Source organism: Mizuhopecten yessoensis, unplaced genomic scaffold, assembly GCF_002113885.1.
Source record: "Mizuhopecten yessoensis strain PY_sf001 unplaced genomic scaffold, ASM211388v2 scaffold3259, whole genome shotgun sequence".
Classification (NCBI taxonomy): domain Eukaryota; kingdom Metazoa; phylum Mollusca; class Bivalvia; order Pectinida; family Pectinidae; genus Mizuhopecten; species Mizuhopecten yessoensis.
In genome coordinates this window covers 94,620-119,347 of record NW_018404955.1, presented here as the reverse complement: position 1 = coordinate 119,347, position 24,728 = coordinate 94,620, and the positions used below count along the sequence as shown (strand labels likewise).

Genomic DNA, 24,728 nt, shown 5'->3' with positions numbered 1-24,728 from the left:
TTAGATGTAAACATGCCAATCTGGTCATTAGTGGTGCGTACCTGTTGTGGGTGTGAGGACACATCGTCATCTATAGCACACACTGGTCAAGCTATCAATAACAGACTGACGGGTTTACGGACGGACGGACGAACGACCGACGTTCTTCTGCATCTCATCTTCTACATCGTTTTTGTTACAAAGAGTATATATCCTATGGCCTCTTGGAACGGCATTGTAACGTCCTGACTCAATATTAAGAGTTTGTGCTTGCATGCTATATTTACTCTAATTGTTCGATACTAGAATTTCGGGGCTTCGTTAAGTAAATTTGAATTTGAAAGTTATCAACAAGGTTTTTGTATAAGTCGCATTTAGAAGATTTATCAATTGCCCACGTACAACGTAATTCTCGAATAAATGTACCATGCAAGCGTTGCAAATACAATTAAAAAAACTGCCTTCCATTTTGTACATCTTGAGCGATCCAAATATGGTTAAAATCATTTCTACATAAATCGTTTTTTAACCTTATGAATCCACTTCAATTTACTCTTTGACTTTCTGATGGTTAACTCAAATAAAGCATCATAACATGATTTTAATACACAATTGTTTGTGTTTATCAATTTTAACCAATACTACATAATAGTTAGTTTACGCTGTACATGTAATGAATACATGCCCGTTTCAAAATACACCATAGAACAATTACGGTTTTCTAAACAGTAAATTCTTCATTCAATGTTTGATAATGACCCCAAACCTCACAACCATAATTATGTATACACGTTACATACGTGTCAAATAGTGACATTTGAGTTTCAATATTAAGCATATGATCCTAAATTCTGTTTTTCAAAAGATAATAAGCTTTCCTTCCTTAAGATGCTAAAGTATTCTGAGCTACCGTAAAACTTCCGTTATAATAAAAGACTAATCTTATTAATAAAGCTGATTTACAACCTCTATGGTCCTTTCGTTAAAATTTCCAATTTTCATTAGGTAATATTCGTTTGTTTTTTCTAAAAGTAACTGTTTTTTTTTCTGTGTGATCCGTGAAGCTCCATTTTCAGTATAAGCTTGTAAGCAATTTAACACATTTTGAAGATCGTTTACATCTTCTTAAAATTTAACTAGAAATATATTTAATAGTTGTAACTATTAACTCTGGCAATTAGAATGAATAAGAACACTTTCCATATCATTAACAAAAAAAGAAAACAGCATGGGCGATAAAGCCTCCCCTTGTAAAAGTACGAAATGTTTATCGAACATAGCAGGAAATTTTCCGCTTAATTTTGTAAAAGATTTAGAATTTTCGTAAATGTTTTAATTACATTCAGCAACCTACCTCCAACTACACTTTTCCATATTTGAAGCCAAAGTCTGTCATGAGTAGGCCTTACAGAATCAAAAAATTTACTATAATCAACAAATACGCAATAAAGTCTTTTATTTTGGCTTAAACCTAAATAGGGTATCTATCACCACATACTCTGATTCGCTCCATTTCAGCAGTCTACTATTTCACAGGTTAGTGAATAATTTAGATACATGACTAATTGCAGTTATCCCCCTATAATTCTTGACACTGTTCTCATCTCTCTTTTTATATAAAGGAACAATTTCACCCTGTGCCCAAGCTTGAGTGAAATGTCCTACTTCCAACATATTATTCAACAACTTATGCAGAACTGGTACACAAATATCATTATATTCAAGTTAATATTCATTTAGTATCAAATCAATACCTGCTGATTTAACAACCCCACCATGAACTATACATGTACACAACAATACTTTCATTCCTGAGATATTATTGTATCGTACCAAAGACATTTTTAACTTGTTTTATGTTATTTTTACATAAAAGTAATATAAAACCCGGGATGGTTACGTTAACATGAACTTATAAAGTAATAGTCGTCGGGAATTAGGGTTGAAGTCACATAAATGTAACGCAGATGGTCGGAGAAAAGGCATGGTCCTGGAACAGAATTTACCGGTACAAAATTATACAAATCTTTCCTGTTATATTATTCATCTGTAATCGACGCTTGTATAGAAGAGATCTATCAGAAAATGAGGATGAAAGTATCATTTTAATTATTTTTGGCGTCGTAATATTGTCCATACTTTACACATTACCAGAACGACATAAGTGATATAAATCAGAGACTTTCTGTGTAATATCTACATACAGGACATATGCCTGTTCGTTTTGAGTAAGTTGACATACATTTAGACGTAAGGTATGTGGCGTTCTATTTGAGGTAGACATAAAGGACATATCCGTGACGTTTTTTTTGACGCTGTTTGAATTAGCACTTTAAAACCAAAACTTTTACAAGACGATAAAAAATGCAGCAGCTGTCAAAGGCTAAATATCAAAAATGACGCTGATTATAATGCAATGAGAATTCTTCTTCTTGGCGAAAACAATTTGAACCGTTCAAAAACGTCCCTGTTGAATATGTAATGATGACGTATCATTATTGCAAGGGGAAAGCTACTGAGCTAACAACTGAGTTATCTTCTATCAAAGCTAGAAATAAATTTTAATGGACCTTACTTAAGACATCCTACGTAATATAATAGGTTCTCCAGACGGCATGCACCTGGAGGAACTGTCGCTTGTCTCTAAAGACCAGTCAGCTATTGGTCAGTGTTGTAGACAGATTTTACCTATATAAGAAAGACAAATAGCGCATGCAACATACACAGAAAAGGTGAAAGTCGAACGAACTAGCACAGAACAGCTAGGATGGTGGTCCTAAAATTCCTTCTGTGTACTGTAGTTGTTTTAGGTTTGTCGGAATTGGGTGAGTACCATTTTATTTATATTAACAATCACTCGTTACTTTAAAGCATGGGATCAAAGGTGTACTATGCAATTAATTACAAGTGCCGTGCTTGTTTTCGACTTAATTCTTTTATCTATGAATTTAATGAACAAGAAAAGATTACATTTAGCTATTGGGCGGTGCCAACTCACTCCTTAAAAATAGATAATAATAAAACAACTTTGTAGCACTCATATTTTTAGTAATGCGTTAATGTTACAATTTTGTCTATTTAAGTTGCATTTCAATAATTTTGTTACAGTCTATATTACTTATTTGAACTTCCGAATGAATTTAAAACCCATTAGATTATATTTTGAGATTTGCTCTTTCAATTTGGAGTTTATTTCATCAATATCAGCTGTAGTTGACATTTTATACTTGGGCACATGTTACATTTTTTTTATAATTTAATTATTTCAAAAAGATTAAATGACGTCAGGATCAGAATTAAGCTGTTCTTCCGAAACTGGTATCCATGAAAACATCTGTGTTACATGTTCATTGAATATCTCAAACGAATAGTAACTAACCTTTTCCTTATGCATCTAATAACCGATATCAGCCAATTATTCAACGTTTATGATGGTATACAACACCATTCTGCTCAACCATAATCCATAAATCGCGAAGACGAATCTAAGAGTATATATTTGAACGAAACTCTGTTGGAAATGTATTCTTTACAAGTTCATAAAGAAAAAGAAATTTATTTTTCATCTGTCTGAATGGTTTCTTTCGGTTGAAGATTTTAAAACAACTTCGTGTTTAGCAAAAGGTTGAACAGCCCTTTTAACGGGATAAAGAACGACGAACGTTTTCTATGGTTACCAGTTCCGTCACGTGACACAAGCTATTCAATCGGAAGCCATTCGGGAAATTCCGATAAAATAGCATTTAACGCCTGGCCATGATTGTTCCTCGATCACTTAAACTATGACAGAAAAAACCAAACAGTTTCCTATTGATACATTTTAATTTAACAATTCTTGCTGTTATTGTGTTATTTTTAGATGGTAAATTTATTCAAAGGCCGTACAACGGAAATAAATATATACCAACAGGAGTATTTGATTTTATTGTCGCTGTATGAAAACCTCAGGTTGTTTTAGCAAGCAGGATTAATGTATTTCTTAAAGCAAACTTGAATATGGCGCAATTTGTTTTTAATTTAACGATACAGGATGTATCCATCTATTGATTTTATAAGTGGTTTCAATATACTGATAACTGCTATTTGTTGGAAGCATTTGGATTCCGTCGTGTTTGTTACTACGATGGCATGGCGGCAGAACGAAGTGGTTTAAACGCATATACACCAGATATGACTGATCCTTTCCTCTGCACTCACATCGTCTTTGCATATGTCGTGGTGAGAAACAACAATAGTACCTATGAGCTGTACAGTCCTGGCTCTTCTGACTTACAAAAGTAAGTACAACACACATAGTATAAGTCACATAGCAGTGTCGCTTAGTGTCGTTAATGCAACATTTAAAATGCCGAAAACGTAAACACTTAAAAATGCATTGTAAGACAATGTATAGAATGAGACCATATATTTTTACACAATGTACAATTTAGAATAAGTCAGTACAGAGTATCCTGAAGATGTACCACATGGACACAAACATGTTTTTATGTGCGGTTGACACTGAAACATAGCAAGTGTATGTTTATGCCCTGGTGTTACACTTACATTGATAAGTATTTAAGCATTGAACTGTTTTCAGTTGGCATTTATAGCCAATATGAATGACAACTTGACAAAAGCAAATTCAATGAAGCTCGCTAGTGCTTCATGATGGATTTGCCTATGTCCAGTGGGATTTCAAATTGCCTTTGAAGGCCAACTGAAAGCAGTTCAATACTTATCTTTACCATTTTAGAATATGTTTATCTCATAAAAAAAGATCAATTATACTTATTATTTCTCAACGTTAAGATCTAATGATGTATGTACCAATATTGCCTATATGAATGCCAACAAAATTTGGTTGGGTTATATAGTGGCAATGACATACGATGGTAAATATATGTTGATAAGTATATGTTTATGTCCCGATGAAGGTCAGTTTTTCTTTTTCGTCTTTCATCCACGGAAGACGAACGGCATTATGAAAAGTTATAAACTATTTTGGTTCAAATTGTTTCAAAATAAGACAAAGGCCGAGATGAAATACACTGAGGCTGAAATCGTCGGAAAGACTAATTTCCTAGTTGAAAATATTTTTTTTTGAGCTCGATGGTAAGATTTTTCTGTTGGCATTCCTACGAGAACAAACTGTGCATGTCTCCTGACCGAATTGTGTTGGTGCCTATCAGGTTGGATTTATTGAAGAGATTATCAGTACATATGTTACAACAATTTTGCCAAGACCTGCAATTTCACTTTCAATTACTACATATGTAGATATATCAACGATATATTGTCTTTCCTTCACAAGAAAACGCTGTTCTTTGACCATGTCGATCGTGTTTACCCTTCTGAATTTGAAATCAAGAATCAGTCATTTACCTCGGTCTTTACTTTGAATGTCATGATTTCCGTGATAGATGTCGACTGCTATCTGACAAACTTACAGCACACGGTTTCGACAGATGCAGGTTGACGATACACAAGGGCATTTTATGGTCACAATCATGTCTCCCTGAGGAATATGATATTTTCTATGGAGGTCTATAGTTTTTATTATGCTAATTAGTATATAACTACCCCAGTTTCCGCTTTTCAGACGTTACAGTACAAAGATTCGACCTAGAGTTACACGTCAAAAAGACCATGCAACCCTCCTGTAATTGTTCTCTGTGGTAATTTCACCTTGCTTATATTTTGTTCTATTTTTATCAACTTGGAGGTCAAATAATGGTTTTGTTTACACTTTGGTATTTTTTATTCTTTTGTTTTTTGTTTGTTTTTATAATTTTAACTTATTACGATTTATTTGTAATTAACAGACGAAATAGGGAGACAAACATGAAGAAATATACATCATTGTTGTTTCAGTTATGGTTTATTAACCAATCTCACAATGGCCAACCCTGAGCTGAAAACACTGATCATGTTAAAAGAAGAAAATGTGGGAGATTTAAAAGCGATGACATCAAACTCGACAAATCAAGAAGCGTTCATCAATACCATTATTTCCTTCCTGAAAACATACAATTTTGATGGCTTTGTTCTTGAATGGGAAGGCAGTTCTTCTGGATTCAAAGCAATGAGCACGGTAGATATAAGTTGATTATATTTTGTAAAATATAGAAAAGATTTTTAATACATTTGAAACATTATGAGTGTATATTATTGGCTTTATAAAGAACTCTCCTTCATTGTAATTTTAAGTTCTTGTTATCATTTTTATGTATGAAAGTAGCTTCCTGTGTATGTCCTTGTTGACATTATACTGTATTTTTCTTGTGTATATTAGTCTATGAGCTCCTTGTTGACATTATATTGTAGTTTTCTTCTGTATATTAATCTATGAGCCCCTTGTTGACATTATATTGTAGTTTTCTTGTATATTATAGGCTATATGATCATTGTTAACATAATATTGTAGTTTTATTCTGTATAAAAGTCTATGAGCTTCTTGTTGACACTATATTATAGTTTCATGTATATATTAGTCTATGGGTTCCTTGTTGACATTATTCTGTAGTTTTCTTGTGTATATTAGTCTATGGGATCCTTGTTGACATTATACTGTAGTTCATGTGTATATTAGTCTATGGGTTCCTTGTTGACATTATACTGTAGTTTCTTGTATATATTAGTATATGGGTTCCTTGTTGATAATATTAAATATTAGGCTATGAGCTCCTTGTGGACATTATACTATAGTTTCTTGTATATATTAGTCTATGAGCTCATTGTTGACACTATATTACAGTTTCTTGTGTATATTAGTATATGAGCACCTTGTTGACAATACTGTAGTTTCTTGTGTATATTAATTTATGAGCTCCTTGTTGACATTATACTGTAGTTTTGTTGTATATATTTGGCTATGAGATCCTTGTTGACGTTATACTGCAATGTATTTTTTGGAACACAGGAACTTCGCGAAGCGTTTGACCTAGATGGTACTGGCTTGATGCTCGTGTGTAATCTCTTCGGCCCTACCATTGACGATTTCAACACAAAGTATGATCTAAACACTGTCAAGGAAACAGTAATGTGAGTAATACGGTCATTCGTGATGTAATGTTTTAATTTGTTCTGAAACTTCATTTATTACATTTACGAGAAATGGTTACAGCAAACAAGTATGATACATGTATGACAACACAGAACACATATATCCTGTGTAATAATATAGTAATACACACATCCCCTGTACAGTAATGTAGCTAATACAGTGCGGTAAACGCATCCCTGTATACATATAACAATATAGTAAACACTTCCCCTGTTTAATAATGTAGTAAACACTTAAGCATAAACAAAAATGTAACTGCGTTCAGTTAGCATTCATAGGCAATACGAATGCCAACTGGACAAAGGCTAATTAAATGAAGCTCTAGCGCACTTCATGTTGGATTTGCCTATGTCCAGTTGGAATTCATATTGCCTTTGAATACCAACTGAAAGCAGTTCAATACTTATATTTACCATTTTTGGAATCTGTTAATCTCATAAAAAATCAATTACACTTATCATTATTCAACATTTATTCAAATAATGTATGTATAGTGTATTCTTGTTCAATGAATAAAACAACCATTGCCCGGGGAGGTTCAGTGGTATCTAACGTAACAACAAATTTCGAAACGATCGGATTCAAAATGGCCTCTAATCAGCCATCTTTGACTTTTACAAAAGAAAGTTTGTTATCACTATTTCCCACCAACGTACTAAGTGGTTTCTGCATGTATGAAGTTTTCCATTGATGAGATTTTGAAGTAAAGTGAATATTGTCCGTGGATCTATATTTTGTACTTGGTGTATTGATTTATTTCCAGTATTTCAAGATCAAAAATGATCGCTGCGAATTCTGCTTATCGAATATGGGGAATATGCATGGTCAGGTGTATAGCGGGGCCCTTTGGGACCTGTCAGTGTAGTGTTCTATATTATGAAATATAATATCTTGTAATATATGTAATACAATATTAATGCATTTTGTTATTTCTATAGGAACTACGACTTTATCACGCTGCAGACCTACGGTTTGATTGAGGACTATTCGTCTGTCGCTCATCACAGTCGCAGAGTAGCGAGAAGCGATGCCACTGGAGCGTCCTTTTTCCTCAACCTTGTAATCAATATATTTTTTTAATCATTGCAATGCATTCGATGCAAATTAATTTGATAATTTTGAAGTCATTTACGCGTAATTGATGTATGATATTTGTTTGATTTCCAAGTGAAAATAGTTCATTTATCCAAAAAAGATACATTCGAAAGAGGTTTGTATAAAGAGTGCAGTGCTACATACGATACGCCTTAAATATATCTAACACAGTAATAACACTCCGGGGATATAATCAGTCAGTAATAACACTCCAGGGATATAAGAAGTCAGTAATAACACTCCGGGGAATTAATCAGTCAATAATAACACTCGGGTATATAATCAGTCAGTAATAACACTCTGGAGATATAGTCAGTCAGTAATAACCGTCCGGGGATATAATCAGTCAATAATAACACTCGGTTAAATAATCAGTCAGTAATAACACTCCAGGGATATAATAAGTCAGTTATAACACTCCGGGGAAATAATCAGTCAGTCTTAACACTCCAGGGATATAATAAGTCAGTTATAACACTCTGGGGAAATAATCAATCAATAATAACACTCGGGTATATAATCAGTCAGTTATAACACTCCGGGGATATAATCAGTCAGTAATAAACGTCCGGGGATATAATCAGTCAGTAATAACACTCCGGGGATATAATCAGTCAGTAATAACACTCCGGGGATAACATAAGTCAGTTATAACACTCCGGAGATATAATCAGTATACAGTTATAGAAAGGATATGAGGTATATAGCACATTTATGGTCCCCCGAGGTAAAAAACTATTTCCAGAGGCTACAAAACCGCCGAGGGAAGTAGTTTTTCACCAAAGGTGACCATACATTTGCTATTTCCTGAATTACCCTAAATTTGTTATTTCTTGAATTACCCATTCTATGACTGTTTTATTATAACGAAACAATATAAGGCAGTTTAACAAATGAATTACTTAATTCATTTCTTTAAACAATTTCAAAGAGAAACAAAAAATATTGGAAGTGCTGTATGCATCGTCGTTGATGATATCTTCCTTTCTAGCATTCAAGAAATGTTTTTGTAGACCGTACCTAATAGTCACCATTGACTTCCCAGCATATTTAGTCCAATCCACTTTTTAAAGTTCTGCATAATAACTGCGAGGACACACGTTCACCTCCTCTGTGCTTGCTCTGCCCTAATCGTCGACGCTTCCGGCATTCCGTTCAGTTAAATAAGTTTGAATTAAATTCGCTGCAGTCTTAACAACAGCTTTTGTATATAAGCGTCACCTGCGTCACGCAGAAAGCCCCGCCTACCAAATGTTTTCATTGGTTGACATGTTTTAAGCTCTGCCTACAAATATTCATGAGGGAGTAGTCCTCTTCCTGGCAGGGAGTAGTCCTATTTTGGGGAGGGTGTAGCCCTCAGATGGAGATATTTAAATGATATAAGGGAAATTTGACATTTTATCGTATTGTTTGTATATAGGTAAAATTCGATAAAAATCAATAATTACATTCCAGGGATATAATCAATCAGTAATAATATTCCCAGGACAATATCAATTAGAACTAGCATGATCAGGATGTAACTAATTAATAATAACCTTCATTGGATACAATCAATTAGAACCAACATTTCTGGGATTTTAATAAATCAGTTATAGCATGCACAGGATATCACAAACAAGTTATACTATTCTGTGGATATAACCCATCAACAATTACACGCTAGGTATAAAATAAATTAGTACTAACATGCCAGGGTTAAACCGGGATATTTATAATCAGTGATAACACGCTCTGGATATAACCAATCAGGAATGACATCCGCGAGTGATAACAAATCAGTAAAATATTCCCGATACATAATCAATCAGTAATGATATTCCCGGGATATATTCAATCATCAATGACAATAGCGGAAATACCCAATAATGACATTCCAGGGATATCACCAATCAGTAATGAAATTCCCGGGATATAACCAATTAGTCATGACATTCCCAGGATATAACCAATCTGTAATAACATTACCGGGAAAAAACAAATCAGTAATGATATTCCCAGGGTAAAACAAATTAGTAATGATATTCCCAGGATATCACCAATACATAATGACATTCTCGGGATATAACCAATCAGTAATAACATTCCCGGGAAAAAAACCAAATCAGTAATGATATTCCCAGGGTAAAACAAATTAGGAATGATATTCCCGGGATATAACCATTCAGGTATGACATTCCCGGGATATAACCAATTAGTCATGACATTCCCAGGATATAATCAATCAGTAATGAAACTCCCGGGGAAAAAAAATCAGTAATGATATTCCCAGGATAAAACAAATCAGTAATGATATTCCCAGGATAAAACAAATTAGTAATGATATTCCCAGGATATCACCAATACATAATGACATTCTCGGGATATAACCAATCAGTACTGACATCCCGGGTTATAACAAATCAGTAATGAAATCCCCAGGATATAACAAATTAGGAATGATATTCCCGGGATATAACCATTCAGGTATGACATTCCCGGGAAAAAACCAACCAGTATTGACATTCCAGGATTATAACAAATTTGTAATGTCATTCCCAGGGTATTACCATTCTGTAATTCAGTTCTCGAGGAAAAGATCAATTAGTTTAAACATTAGCGGGATATAATAAGTGATTTTTTCAGCAAGTTATAATCAATTGGCAATGACACTGTATATGTATGCCGGGCACCGTCGTGTTTTTGAATTCAATGCGAATATATTTCTCATTCCTTTCAGAAAGCCACAGCTGACTATTTCAGTTTTCTTGGAATTCCCAAATCAAACATGGATATTGGCATTGCCACCTCTGGATATGGATTTACATTAGCGAATATTTCCAGTTCTGGTATAGGATCACCAACCACTGGACCTGCGAATGCGACGAATGCTACTCAGTTGTCTGGTATCAGGGGATACTTTGAGGTATCTAAACATGTGTTAAAATTGTTGTGTTGTATCTCTTTCTTGTGACGTGTATATGCATAAAGTTAAACTATAAATACAAATATATTTTCAAACATAATAAACACAATTTCAGGTCTGTAAATCCATCGAGGATGGTAGTGGTACAAGTTCACGGGATGAAGATGCACCATACTTACTCAAAGGCAGCACGTGGATTGGCTACGACGACGTCGAAAGTATCGAAGAAAAGGCAAGTTAAGACATTTGCAATAATTTTATATGGAGAATCACTGTTTACGCTGCCCATAAGTAACAGGAATAAAGGAAACTGAAGTCGTTCCGTCTGTGCAGCTTTTTATTTCTCGAGAAGAAACGTACACACGAATATAAGTGTTGTAAAAAGAATCATAAATGTACACAATCAATGCCTTAGTAAAGTTTGAGCTACACCGAAATATATTTTACATTACGGTACTTTTGAACATATTTATGTAAATGGATATTTAACTTCATCAGCTTTAAGTCTTGTCATTGTCTATAGTTATATGGTCCAACTCTGGACTCCGGAGGACGTTCAGTACGTTTACGTTCTACTGCTCCGGCTATTTGCGCGATTCCGCGACTTTAGACTTGGTTTTATTAAAAAGTGGCTCCCTTAATGCACGACATTATCACCAGTCACACCTGGACACGTACTCAAAACATCACCCAATATGGACAAACACCGACACAACCGGACAGGTACACACCAAATATGGACATACACGTCAAGGTACGGACAGTATCAAACATTCATCGGACAGAACACAGACAATAGCCATATGAACTTTCCCTAACAGGACACGTGTACTGGACCCAAACAACCTTGCTTTAACATAAACGTTCTCGTGCATTTAATAAACACTAAAATACACACACATATATTTATCTATATAAATATACTGTCGTATTTCCATGTGACACATAAATACACTACGATACACTTTTAGCAGTCAGATAGACTTAATTTCACATAAAAATTATCGCAATTGTCGTTTGACATCACATCACCAACTAAAAGTAGGTTCTAAGTAATTATACAATACCGATATTTTTATCTCTACTCTACATTTGCATCTTTATATGTTAGTCATAATGTTGAGACCCAAACGAAAAGCTATGTAAAGACATTAGAAGTATTTTAAGAACATAAGACTTTGGGGACACCAGCGTTTTGTTTTGATGTCTCCTGGGTCATGTTATTATCTCGATCTTTCCTTGTTGTCTCCTGGGTCATGTTGTTGTTTAGACTTTTCCTTGTTGTCCCCTCAGTACGTTTGTTATTTAGACTTTTCCTTGTGGTCACCCGTCCTGTTTAGACTTTTCCTTGATGTGTCTCGGCCCTGTTGTTGTTTAGACTTTTCCTTGTTGTCCTCTCGGTCCAAGGTGTTAGTTAGACTTTCGTTGTTTTTCTCAGTTCCTGTTTTTGTATCGACTGTTAAACATTTAATTGATTTTATGTTTTGTGTTTATAGGTGTAACAGACATAATATTTATGCATGTATTGACACAAGTTTTACTTTTATTAAAGCAATAAATACATACTGACATTTACATGAAGTTAGATTGCAAAGAAATATCGAATTTATGAAGTATATTTCAAAAGAAAACAATGAGAAATAAAAGTCTAAATAATTACTGCAGAAAACCCAATACATATAAAAACAGTACTTCCCACGTCCAATTGTTATGCAAATGATCTTCAACTACTAATTCTTTAACAACTCCCAATGAAAGTTTTAAATGCCCTACGCAAATACGAAACTACAAATGTATTCCGTGTCCAAACCGGACACCAGTAGGATGTGCGCACTTCGAACGTTCTCTTTTCTTCTCGGAGAAGCACATGGCGTTTTTTTTTCTTGAGTTAATTCACGTCTTCTGAGGGCGGTAACGTGATCATCTGTTTATCAATTCTTCGTTTACTATACTAGTTATCCCTGTTATAGTTAATTGGTCTTGTTTTGCCCTTTTCACGGTATTTTTCGTCGTAAAACGTCCGTACCATTGCCACACGTTATGGTTCGCATTCGTTATCGTGTGCGTTTACTGTAACTTTTTGTGAATAGAGTTCATTTTATTCACAACATAAAGGCGAAATTCTTTGTTTATCGTGTTTTTTGCGAACGAAAAAGGACTCCTCCAAGTCTGACAAACGGGGAAGGAGGAAAGACAAGGCTAGCGAGTGGCGGTTCACAATTTCCTCCTGGTTAGGGTGTTCCCCCATATTACCACTTGTCAGTTTCGTCAGTATGGGGGTCACTCGTTCCCTTCTGGTTCCATAGTTCCATTTTCTCAGTTTTTTTTGTACAACTCGGGTTATCCTCCGGGATTTCATCAGGGTTGGGGACTGGTCTCATCTCAGCATGTTGGGGGCACGCTGAATGCTCACCCCCCCCCCTCCCCGAAATCTCTGAGTCTGTGGAGAAAACTGTTTTAAAAGGCTTATTAGGGCTTTAGCTTTTAGGACATCTCGCTCTAAGGCTTCCGATATCCCCTCCTCTCGCAGGTCTTCAGAGTCTAAGCTTTGCCCTATGGAGCCAAAGAGAGCTCGTAAGAGGACTTTCTTAGAGAGTCTCCAGAACTCTACCTTGATTTTAACAGTAGAGGCTTCAATGTCTACCTCCAGGCAGGGTTCACTGACGTGGAGATTGGGGACCGGGACGATGACGTCATCGGCCTGTCATCTAGGAGTGTGCTGACTGAGTCTCATTCAAAAACCCTTTCATCTTGTTGTTATTTGGATTCTTCTGAATCTGGAGACGATGAGCACTAGGTAGAGCCTGAGGTTTAAGCAGAGGTCTACCGTGCTCTATCTGGTATGCCGGCGCTTCGCGATGACGTAGCAAGAATCCTCGGGGAGTAGATTTGTCCTTCTCCGGCGTTTGTCATTTCTTTAGCTAACACTGAGCTGCGTCAGCTTGTTCCACCTAAGGTTTCGGCTCGTTCCTACAAGTCTTTGACTGAGGGTTCTGTTGTTTCCTAAGATGTAATTGTCAACCATGATAGGATGGTAAAGTATGCTGTTTCCTCCTCTCGTGCATCTGGTGCAGCTAGCCTGCAGTTAGGTTTGGTAGATTTGTCTAAGGTTAAGCCCTCGAACTACGCCAATCACAACGACAAGCTTGAGAGTCCACCAGATATGCTGGAAACTAATGAGCTTCTGCAGTGGCCATGGCTGGCGACTGATCAGGTGGTGTTTCTGTCGAGGAACACCACAAACTTGAAAAAAGTCTGCGGCTTTCTCTCCAGATGCTTTTCTATTTCGGTTTCCTGACGGTAACCCTCTTCCCTTTAATAGAAGTGCCCATTGGAGAGTTAAGGAGGACCCAGGAGCCTCAGCACTTTTAATTTCTAAGGAACCACCCAAGTCTCGGGTCCGGCAAGGAAGAAGGCTAAGTCAAGGCCTCGCTAGACTTAGTCTGTGTCTAAGGCTAAGTTAGGGGGAGTCCTAAACCACCTGGGGCAGCTTTCCTTCCTTATTCCTTCCTTCCGCAACTCTTTGGTCTCATTTCGGGCAAGTAGATCTGGGAACATCCGCTCATCTACCCTTTTTACCAAAATTTCAAAGGACTATAAGTTTCTATAAATTTATTCATTCTTTTGTTATTTTACAAGTTTATGATGAAATTCAGGTCTGAAATCGGTATCATAAAAAATGTATAACTCTATATGCTGGAAAATATACACAAACTTATGATAAATCGAAGAGATATGCCTATTTCCTCAAAGCTGTGATCTGCTAGTGCGCGAGTGCAACCGTGTACTGTCATGACGCGTCCTCAGGTATTTTTTTTATACAGTTGGCTCTATCGACAGCCTGTGTCTATTAACAGTTTATTGTAAACAGCCGAATTTATTGCCATGGGTTTTGATACATGCGTTACACGATAAAAGCAAAATGCTTATTTCGCGTTATTTCTATCAATTTAAAACAAATCATATGCTGTATGTAACACAAGATCGCACAACCAGTACCAACAAGTTTTGAAAGGATTTAATTTTGATTACTACTGCCTGCGTCATGCCGTTACCTGTTTTCTTACAAAACACACACTTGATTTTGTTCTTCCTGCACCTTTGAATGGCAAAAATACATATAATTTTCGAATAGCATGGTTTACACGTGTATTTCGCTCCTAACTTTGTGCTGCAGTCTTCCTGCATTTTAAACAAATGAGAATGTCATCGACGATGAATTTTCCCGTACTTTTGGTGATATGTTTGCGATACTAACAGTTCATTTCTTTTGCTTGGCCTTATTTTATTCTGACGCAACAATCCCACATATTTTGTATTTCAGCATCTTTGTGTGTGTTTAGATAAAAACTGAAATAAATAGTGCCAATTGGAGGTTAAAACAGTTAAAACATAAATATAATTTAAAATGATGCCAAAGCGTAGCTGTACTTGACACGTGTACATGGATGTGTTGCCATGATCCCGTAGAAGATTAATCAATAGAGATGTTATTAAAAATAAAGAAATGTTTCCTTTGATTTGAAAAAATAATTTATTAAATACATGCCTAAATATTAAAAGAAAAAAGGAGACAAAAAGAAAAAAAAGTGAATCTGAACTTGGATTCGAACTTGAACTTGCACCGTTCACTTCGTCTGGTCACAAACTAACTGCTACACATTCTGCTACATCGGACATAGACGAATATGGAAAAACAAACTGTTTTAACTCCAGATACATGAGCAACTTGCTCACCCCTGTTTTTTTTTTTTATTATTTTGACCATCACTTTCATAGATATTATATAAACAAAACCTAATATCTCAGCAGTTCAAAAACTCCTATTCAATTGGTTTTATATATATTCTATGCATTTTCGCTAATAGAAATTATTTCTATGAATGTTTTTTCCCGTTTTCATAAATGACAACTAAGAGAAATATGGGCAGTTATTTGCCATAGCTCTTTATTGAATTTTCACCGTTTCGCGCCCGCATATGTGACTTATGTGAAACGGCCAAAGAAAGTGGAAAGGCCTAGCGGTCAGTCTTGTGTACTTGTTTCTTTATTCTATAGTTTCTTTCGCAAGAACATACTTCTTTATTATCTAATATTTTATAAATTTGTTTATGTCATCGAATTATTTTCTATTATTTAGGCAAAATGGATAGTTGAGGAGGGCTATGGTGGCGCGGCGATATATACATTAGGTGACGACGATTTTAATCAAGATTGCACCTCTTCTGAGGTACCCTTTCCACTCATCAGCACTGTCAAGGATGTATTTGAGGAGGCTACCGCTCCAAAAGGTGAGTTTTTATTTGGAAGTATATATGTATGAGAGTTGATATACGACTGAGTCATAAGGACTCATGTTTGCCGATTTTGTAATTAAAATAAATATGGAATGATTTCTACTAGCTGTTTCGTATAAACGTGAACTAAGTACTTGATCTTTCTCTTTGACAGAGTACAGGCGTGTGTGTTACTTCACCACCTGGGCGGAGCTTCGTACGGGGGCTGGTAAATTTACAGCCGATGATATAGACCCCTCTCTGTGTACCCACATTGTTGTCGCATTCGCTGAGATTTCAGATGAGTGCGAACTTGAAGTTTCCGACGTAAACGACACACTGATGTAAGAATAATATATATAACCGCTCGCACGCATACACACACATATTTCTATATCTATAATACTCGTTTGAATTTAAACTTTTATTATGATTTAATTTCACAGATCCACATGATAGCAGTCCTTACTTACTAAGCATCTGTACCTAATCACGTATTAATTTTAAAAGTACTGGAATATATTAACTAAGGAATAAAAAATGTTTAATTTAATAAGTAGTCGAAAACGACTAACATTGTGAATATGGGAAAATGTGTAACTTTGTAAGTACTGGAATATATATAACTTTGTAAGTAGTGGAAAATGTAAAACTTCGTAAGTAGTGGAATATGTAAAACTTCGTTAAGGAACATGAAAAAGTTATTCAGTAGTGTAAAATATAAAGCTTAGTAAGTAGTGTAAAATATAAAGCTTAGTAAGTAGTGGAAAGTATAAATCTTAGTAAGTAGTGGAAAGTATAAAGCTTAGTAAGTAGTGAAAAATATAAATCTTAGTAAGTTGTGTAAAGTATAAAGCTTAGTAAGTAGTGGAAAGCATAAAGCTTAGTGAGTAGTGGAAAGTATAAAGCTTAGTAAGTAGTGAAAAGTATAAAGCTTAGTAAGTAGTGGAAAGTATAAAGCTTAGAAAGGAGGGGAAAGTATAAAGCTTAGTAAGTAGTGGAAAGTATAAAGCTTAGTAAGTAGTGGAAAGTATAAAGCTTAGTAAGTAGTGGGAAATATATAACTTAGTTTACTTTGTTATTTTCAAAATATGCATCTTTGTGAAATATATAAAGGAAATCAGCCGTCTTTAGCTTCACAGAAATAAATAATATTATTGTCCACAGGTTCTTTTGATTGTGACCTCAATACAATCGTAACATTTACACTATACACTTCTTTGCACTTAATGACTTTTGTTTTCAATAGATTGTGTTATGCTATCAATACCTACATGTAACCCTGGAACAGAACAGGTTATGTCGGGTTCAACATTTTGGGGCACTGCTCTTCAATTCATTTATTATAACCTGACACCATGACAGGACATCAGTTTGTGATGAAGATGAATATGTTGACGGAATACACATATGTATAGCGAGTTTAGGGTGATACGATTGATGAAATATTCAGAGAAAAAATAATGTAAGTATAGATTTGGTTGTAAGGAGACATTTCAGCTGGATTTATGATTTCGCTATTTTATGTTTCGTTTGTACAATCGGCATCAAATAGAATAAAACAAGGGACATAATGTTTGCTTTATAACATGTTCGCGAGTTATAGATTAAACAGTGTTAAAGTGATACTTATGATGTATTTTTGATACACGACAGATACGAACGTGTCATCGCCTTGAAGACAAATAACACAGACCTTAAGGTGTTGCTGTCTGTTGGTGGTTGGGCGCAGGCCAGTGAAAGCTTTTCCTACATGGTGTCAAGACCCAAACGTAGGAGGGCTTTCGTCAACTCTAGTATCGAATTTTTGCGTTCTTATGGCTTTGACGGACTTGATATAGCTTGGTTGTACCCAACACAAAGACAAGGGGCTGCCGAAACAGACAAAAGGAATTTTGGAATTCTTGTCGACGTAAGTATGCATTGAAATCATGTTTTTTGCATATTATATGTACATATACATTTCTTTTTCCAATACAAAATCTACTTTTCTCTGATAAAGTTTGTCATTATAGTATTTATCCTATTTTCTCATCACATCAAAAATCACCAATCCCCATTTCAAATCTCTGATATCTTGATTGCTCTCAATTCTTTCTATATTAAAAGAACTTGAATATATCCTACTCTTCATTATGAACTCTCTCCAGGCGAATTTAGGATTTTTGGTAAATGATAAAATATATCTTTATATATAATTTGACAATACACTTTTTTTTCGATGTTTATGTAGTTATGTGGACCTGAAAGTGACATGAACCTACATTTCATCTAAGTTCATATAGCTTTCTCAGGTCCATATAACCAAATACTCACCCCATTAACAATCCGTATTCAATTAATATATTATTAATCTAGTTAGATAATATAACTATGTGTCTCTCCTCATTTTTGTTTTTGAAAATTCGCTTTTAATTTATGTTTTCGAATGTTAATCTTTGTGGCTTCATATTCTGTTTTATCTTTGTTTCTTTTATTCCGCCAGTTACTCAGACGGACATATGAAGAAGAGGCGCGAAATAACAGCATACCTTGCCTGTTGTTGACAGCTGCAGTGGCTGCGGAACAGGAATATATTGACTACGCATACGACGTTAAGGCCCTGGCAAAGTAGGACTGCAATTAAAATTATCACGATCCATCACATCTAATTAAGTTATGTGACTGTTTTTGCGCTAGCTGAAAGGTTATTAGCCATACTGGAAATCACAACAAGAATTTTTGCAAGTTTTCCAGCAAAACAATTATGTTGATATTTTTGTGTATTTGACAAGATATAGCACGGGATGCGAATTCGATAATTCTTAATTTGACTGACCAAAAAGTGTTTTATAAACTTAATAAAGCTGAAGCGGGGATATGTAGTTAATGGGGCGGGGGAAGAGTGAGTTTAGGACTAGCCAAAAATGAATTCATCTTTTTACAACGAAGACAATACCACCCCCCCCCCCCCCCCCCCCCGATAACTTTTCGTCAAGTGAAGCAACATTTATTTGGACATTTGGTAACCCTAATACCTCGACCTGGGGTTCCTTACCGTCAAATATATCTCGAAAGTAAGCCCGTTTAAAATATAAGCTGGATTGATCATTCAACCCAAGACCGGTATATTCCTTCTCAGAGTACTAAATTACCCTGAAAATTGTCCGTATATATCCCTATCGCTGTTTTTATCGATTCACAAAAACTGGTCCTCTCACAATACTCATAACGCCGAAAATAAGTTAAAGTAATATGGTTTGCATCAATTTAAATAACATTGGTTTGCGCCAATTTAACCGTTTCTTTTAAAGCAACTCGCAAACAGTAGTACAAAATGTCTAGGGCAAAACGACGGAACAGTAACTTTTAGCAATTAACAGCAATGAAGTGTATCCTTTTTAAGGTAATTAAAATGTGTTTTTTTCTGTTTATTTTAGAAACTTGGATTTCCTCAGTATCCAGACGTTTGACATGCGTGGCTACTGGGACATGACGACCTGTCATCACAGTCAATTAAAGGCGTTCCCTTGGGAAACCGGAACTGAGGGTAACCTAAATATGGTATGTTTTGAACATGATTGTGATTAAAAATAAACTAAAGATATCTAATATCTAAATGAGAACTTAGAAATATATACATGTATATTCCACCTTTTTGAAATATAAAAATGAATATTGATGTTTGCAATCAGGTTGGTTAATAATACGTCAAATGTTCATCCAAGTATCAAGAATACCAGCATCTCGTGATTTAGTTTCAAGACCCCCCTCATTATTATTGTAAAATGTGTGATATCTGTGTATAATCATATTTTGATATAACATATTATTTATTCATATTCAAAATCTTTGATTCATATTAAAAAACTCTTGAAAAAAAGCCGCTTCAAACAGTCCTTCAGACTACACATGAAACAAAAAGCACTGGACAGCACGAAATTTCAAATACAAATATAAATAAAAAGATTTTTAATAAAAATCGCAAGTTTTACAATATTACTAATACTTAAAAAACAAAAAAGTATTCAAATATAATTCCAAGATTCAGAACATTATAGAGATATTGAAATAATTCAGCTTTTGACAAATCATGTTAAGTCTAGATTTAGACATTGCTTTGAGTTATTGAGAAGTAATACGTGTAAGCATAAACCTTTTTTATTTGACATGAATTTCTATTGCAATTATATTATTCAACATACAATCTTCCCATCAGATTTGGTCAGGCAAATATTGGCAGATGCTTGGAGTCGACAAAGACAAGATAAATATCGGTATTGCTACGTACGGGCGTGGTTTTGAACTGTCATGGTCTGGTGAAAATGGTTTCGGAGCTTGGGCTGATGGACCAAACCAATCAGGGCCCTTCACTGATGAGGAAGGTTTTCTAGCTTATTACGAGGTTGGTGTTTTGAAAAAAAGTGTTTAAAAACCTATTTACCCTTCAATTACGCCATGTCCCCCACTTGAATTTAATTTCAAATGCCGTGACCTAGATTCCTTTCATTAGGTTTCGTGTTCCCATGTTGATTAAAAGATACGGTTGTGACTAACAGGTGAATGGCAAGTGTAAACATGGTTTGTTTGTGGTAGATATGTCCACTGGTTGAATCTGGAGATGGCAAGGTGGTGAGACAGTCTGGGGTTCCCTATTATACCAACGACACCCTGTGGATTGGGTACGATGACGAAATGAGCGTTGCAAACAAGGTATGACATTCTAGGTAACATATTTAATGGTGGGCAGTTGTTACGGCGATAATCCACTTAATAGACCAATTAAACTACAGTTCAACTCGACAAAATTATAATATTTTTCTTTCACATTAATGTTCATCTTTATTTCATTATTTCAGACAAAATAGGATTCAATAATCAACCTTCGGGATATTTTTAATACTAATAGTACTATTAGCTAATGTCTTAAAAGAACCTGATATAACAGTTAAAGATTTATTCTACTATTCTTTTTTCTGTTTTTCATATCTATAAATTCATAATTGTAAAAATAAATAGATAAATAAACATATAAATTCGGCTGCAATTCTGTCTATGTTTTGGCATTTTTTTTCTTGGCCAATAATATTTGCTATTATTCAAATACCGTCTGTCAGAATTTATGAAACATGATGCTAGTCACCAGTCTGTGGTTGGGATCAGAGTTTATGTTAAACACAGTGATGAAACTCTAGGGGGTTGAGGGACGGGGCTTAAAACGTTTTCGGAATTCAAAATGTTCACAAAACATCTTTGCTGAACCTATGGATAGGTTTTAACAAATATTAAATAAATTCGAAAATAAATGTTTCGCTGTCTTTTCCTTATTTTAACCTTTATTATCGAATTGTCTCATTAATTATAAGCTACCAACATTCGGTTGTTTGGCATAAAACCAGCTGTTGTCAGTAGGATACCTGCATATCTATTTAGTTAACAACTGCTCAGGTTAATAAAACGTAAACTTTAATATCGAAAGTTGTTATGATGCAATAATGCATCCACATTTTGTTTAGAAATTGTGATGGTCAATGTCCTTATGCCTCTTGTTGCATTCAGGAGAAAATATTAATATCATCTCCGCTGTTCACTCAGAGGCCCATAAGATGGGGCGGAAAGTTGGAAAATAATCCAGATTTCACAAATTGTCTTTGCTTGAAATATACGTAAACAGAACGAGTTTGCTCAGGGAAAAGGCTAAATCAGGAATATTCATTAAAAAATGTATTTGATTTTTCAATACTTTGTGTATTATTACATCTTTCTCTCAGAAGACCTTAAATGCCCCTTTAACTCTTGTTTTGAGACTGACCGGAAAGGACAAAATGGCAAACAGTTTGTACGCATCTTGAATTTAAAATTGTTACAGCTATTTCTACTTGACAGTCCTTTCGCAAACATCATATGTATATTCCTTTTTATCCTTGATGAACAAACCATAAAATCTCAAAATTTTAAAGTTGAATTTTTTCAACATTAATTTTTAAATGGGTCCTACTCCGAATTTCCTGGTTCGGTTCTGAATTATACATATTTCATTTAACTAAAGATCTTGAATTTGACAGAAGTGGGTTGTTTAAGTTAAACGTCATAGTTTCAGTATTTTTATGCAAAATGGGAAAATACACATTTTTTAATGTTTAACGCAAAAAGAGTCAATATATGATTCATTATATTCCGATTGTTTCGACCAAGTAAGAAACATCTGAATGAAATTCTCCCTTAAAAACCAAAAGGTTAGTATGAATGCGATGCATTTTCAAACATGTTTCTTTTTTTTATTTTCGTATTTATTTAAGCAGTGAATGATTTAGTAAAAGTTGTTATAGTCTCACAACAACATTTGCCTTCTCAATACATTGCAATGGAAGGATGCAGAGCAAATGTAACTATATAAGTATAACCCTGGTTCACAGATGCAGTGGCTGGTAAAGGAAGGATATGGTGGCGCGATGGTCTGGTCTCTTGACTTGGACGACTTTCAACAGACGTGCGGATCTGCAACCAAATCTCCTCTACTTACTGCAATAAAGGACACACTGACCGGTTTCACAAATGGCTCACTCACAACACGAGTTACAGAAGAAACAACATTCGAATCAACGACAATGTCTTCCACAACAACGCCAGGACGTAAGCATCAACACTAGTGTTTACTTGTCTACCCCGTACAGTCTTGTGGTAACTTTTCTACCCTGTACAGTGTAGTGTTTACATGTCTACCCCGTACAGTGAAGTGTTAACGTGTCTACCCCGTACAGTCTAGTGTTTTCTTGTCTTCTCCGTACAGTCTAGTGTTAACTTGTCTACCCCGTACAGTCTTGTGTTAACTTGTCTACCCTGTACAGTGTAGTGTTAACTTGTCTACCCCGTACAGTCTAGTGTTTTCTTATTTTCCCCGTACAGTCTTGTGTTTACATGTCTACCCCGTACAGTCTCGTGTTTACATGTCTACCCCTTACAGTCTAATGTTAACTTGTCTACCCCGTACAGTCTAGTGTTTACTTTTTTTACCCGTACAGTCTATTGTTTACTTTTCTTTCCCGTACAGTCAATTGCTTTCTTTTCTTCCCCGAACAGTTTACCGTTACTTGCAACCGCGGTACAGATTATTGATTATTATTCGTTATCGTTCAGCCTAATATTTATTTGCATTTGTGCTTTATATTTTCTTTCCGATTTATTTTTAGCACACATTGACTGCAGCATGAAACAAATGGACGAACCATACGAAAACCCCAGAAACCCCAGAACCTTCTACAAGTGTTCACATGGCACAGCTTTCTTGTACTGGTGTCCAGCAGATTTGGTGTTTAATTCGACATTGATGGCGTGCGACTACAATACAAGCTAATCAGCAATGTCACGATATCCTAGCTTATCCGTTATACATTTTACAATTGTTATATGATGCTACGTGTGATTTATTTTAAATGGTGTGATGACCACGATATATAAATATAAAGTGTGAACAAATCATTAAAAGGCATTTCACATTTTGTTTTCTTTTTCTGTCATTTTTGAATTTATTCAAAATCAAGTGACAATCCAAAAATTCAATGCAACTATGTCTACCTATATACCTATATACCTGCCTACCTAACCACCCACCCAAACATACCAATCTACCTACTAACCTATTTATCTACCTACCCAGCCGACCAACCTATAAAACATATTTACCTATCAACCCAACCTACCTAAACACCCATCTAAACTTACAAATCTACCTTCTAACTTAACTATATACCTATCCAGCCGACCACCCTATAAAACCTATCTACGTATCAACCCACCCTACCTCATCACCCACCCAAACATACCAATCTACATACTAACCTATCTATCTACTCCACGCCGACCACCCTATAAAACCCATCTACCTATCAACCCACCCTATCTAACCATACACTCAAGCATACCAATCTACTTACTAACATATCTATCTACCTAACTTGCCGACCACCCTACAAAACCTATCTACCTATCAACCCACCAAACCTAATCACCCACCCAAGCATACCCATCTACCTACTAACTTATCTATCTACATTCCCAGCCGACCACCCTCTAAAACCAATTACCTATCAACCCACCCTGCCTAACCTACCCGCCCAAACATATCAATATACCGAATAACCTATATTTCTACCGACTCAGCCGACCACCCTAAAAAATCGATCTACCTAACAACCTACCAAACCTAAACATCCATCCAAACATGCAAATCTACCTACTAACCTATTTATCTACCTACCAAGTCGACCACCCTATAAAACCCATCTACCTTTCAATCCAACCTATCTAACCATCCAACCAAAAATACCAATATACCTTCTAACCTTTTTATGTACCTTCCCAGCCGACCACCCTATACAATCTATCTACCTACCAACCCATCCTACCTAACCACCCACCCAAACATACCTATTTACTTTCTAACCTAACT

At 35.3% G+C, this 24,728-nt stretch overlaps 1 protein-coding gene across 1 annotated transcript; it reads left to right on the top strand.

Moving 5' to 3' along the window:
* Positions 1–2,717: 2,717 nt before the first annotated feature.
* Positions 2,718–23,778, top strand: LOC110447270 (chitotriosidase-1-like). The gene is made up of 16 exons (XM_021492847.1): positions 2,718–2,804; positions 4,073–4,256; positions 5,833–6,052; positions 6,881–7,002; positions 7,963–8,083; positions 10,839–11,024; positions 11,140–11,256; positions 16,165–16,315; positions 16,476–16,644; positions 17,957–18,212; positions 18,786–18,910; positions 19,720–19,843; positions 20,499–20,684; positions 20,876–20,992; positions 22,696–22,912; positions 23,470–23,778. Exons 1-16 carry the CDS (start codon positions 2,747–2,749, stop codon positions 23,631–23,633), a joined length of 2,517 nt encoding a protein of 838 aa, XP_021348522.1. The 5' UTR covers positions 2,718–2,746; the 3' UTR covers positions 23,634–23,778.
* Positions 23,779–24,728: the final 950 nt, after the last annotated feature.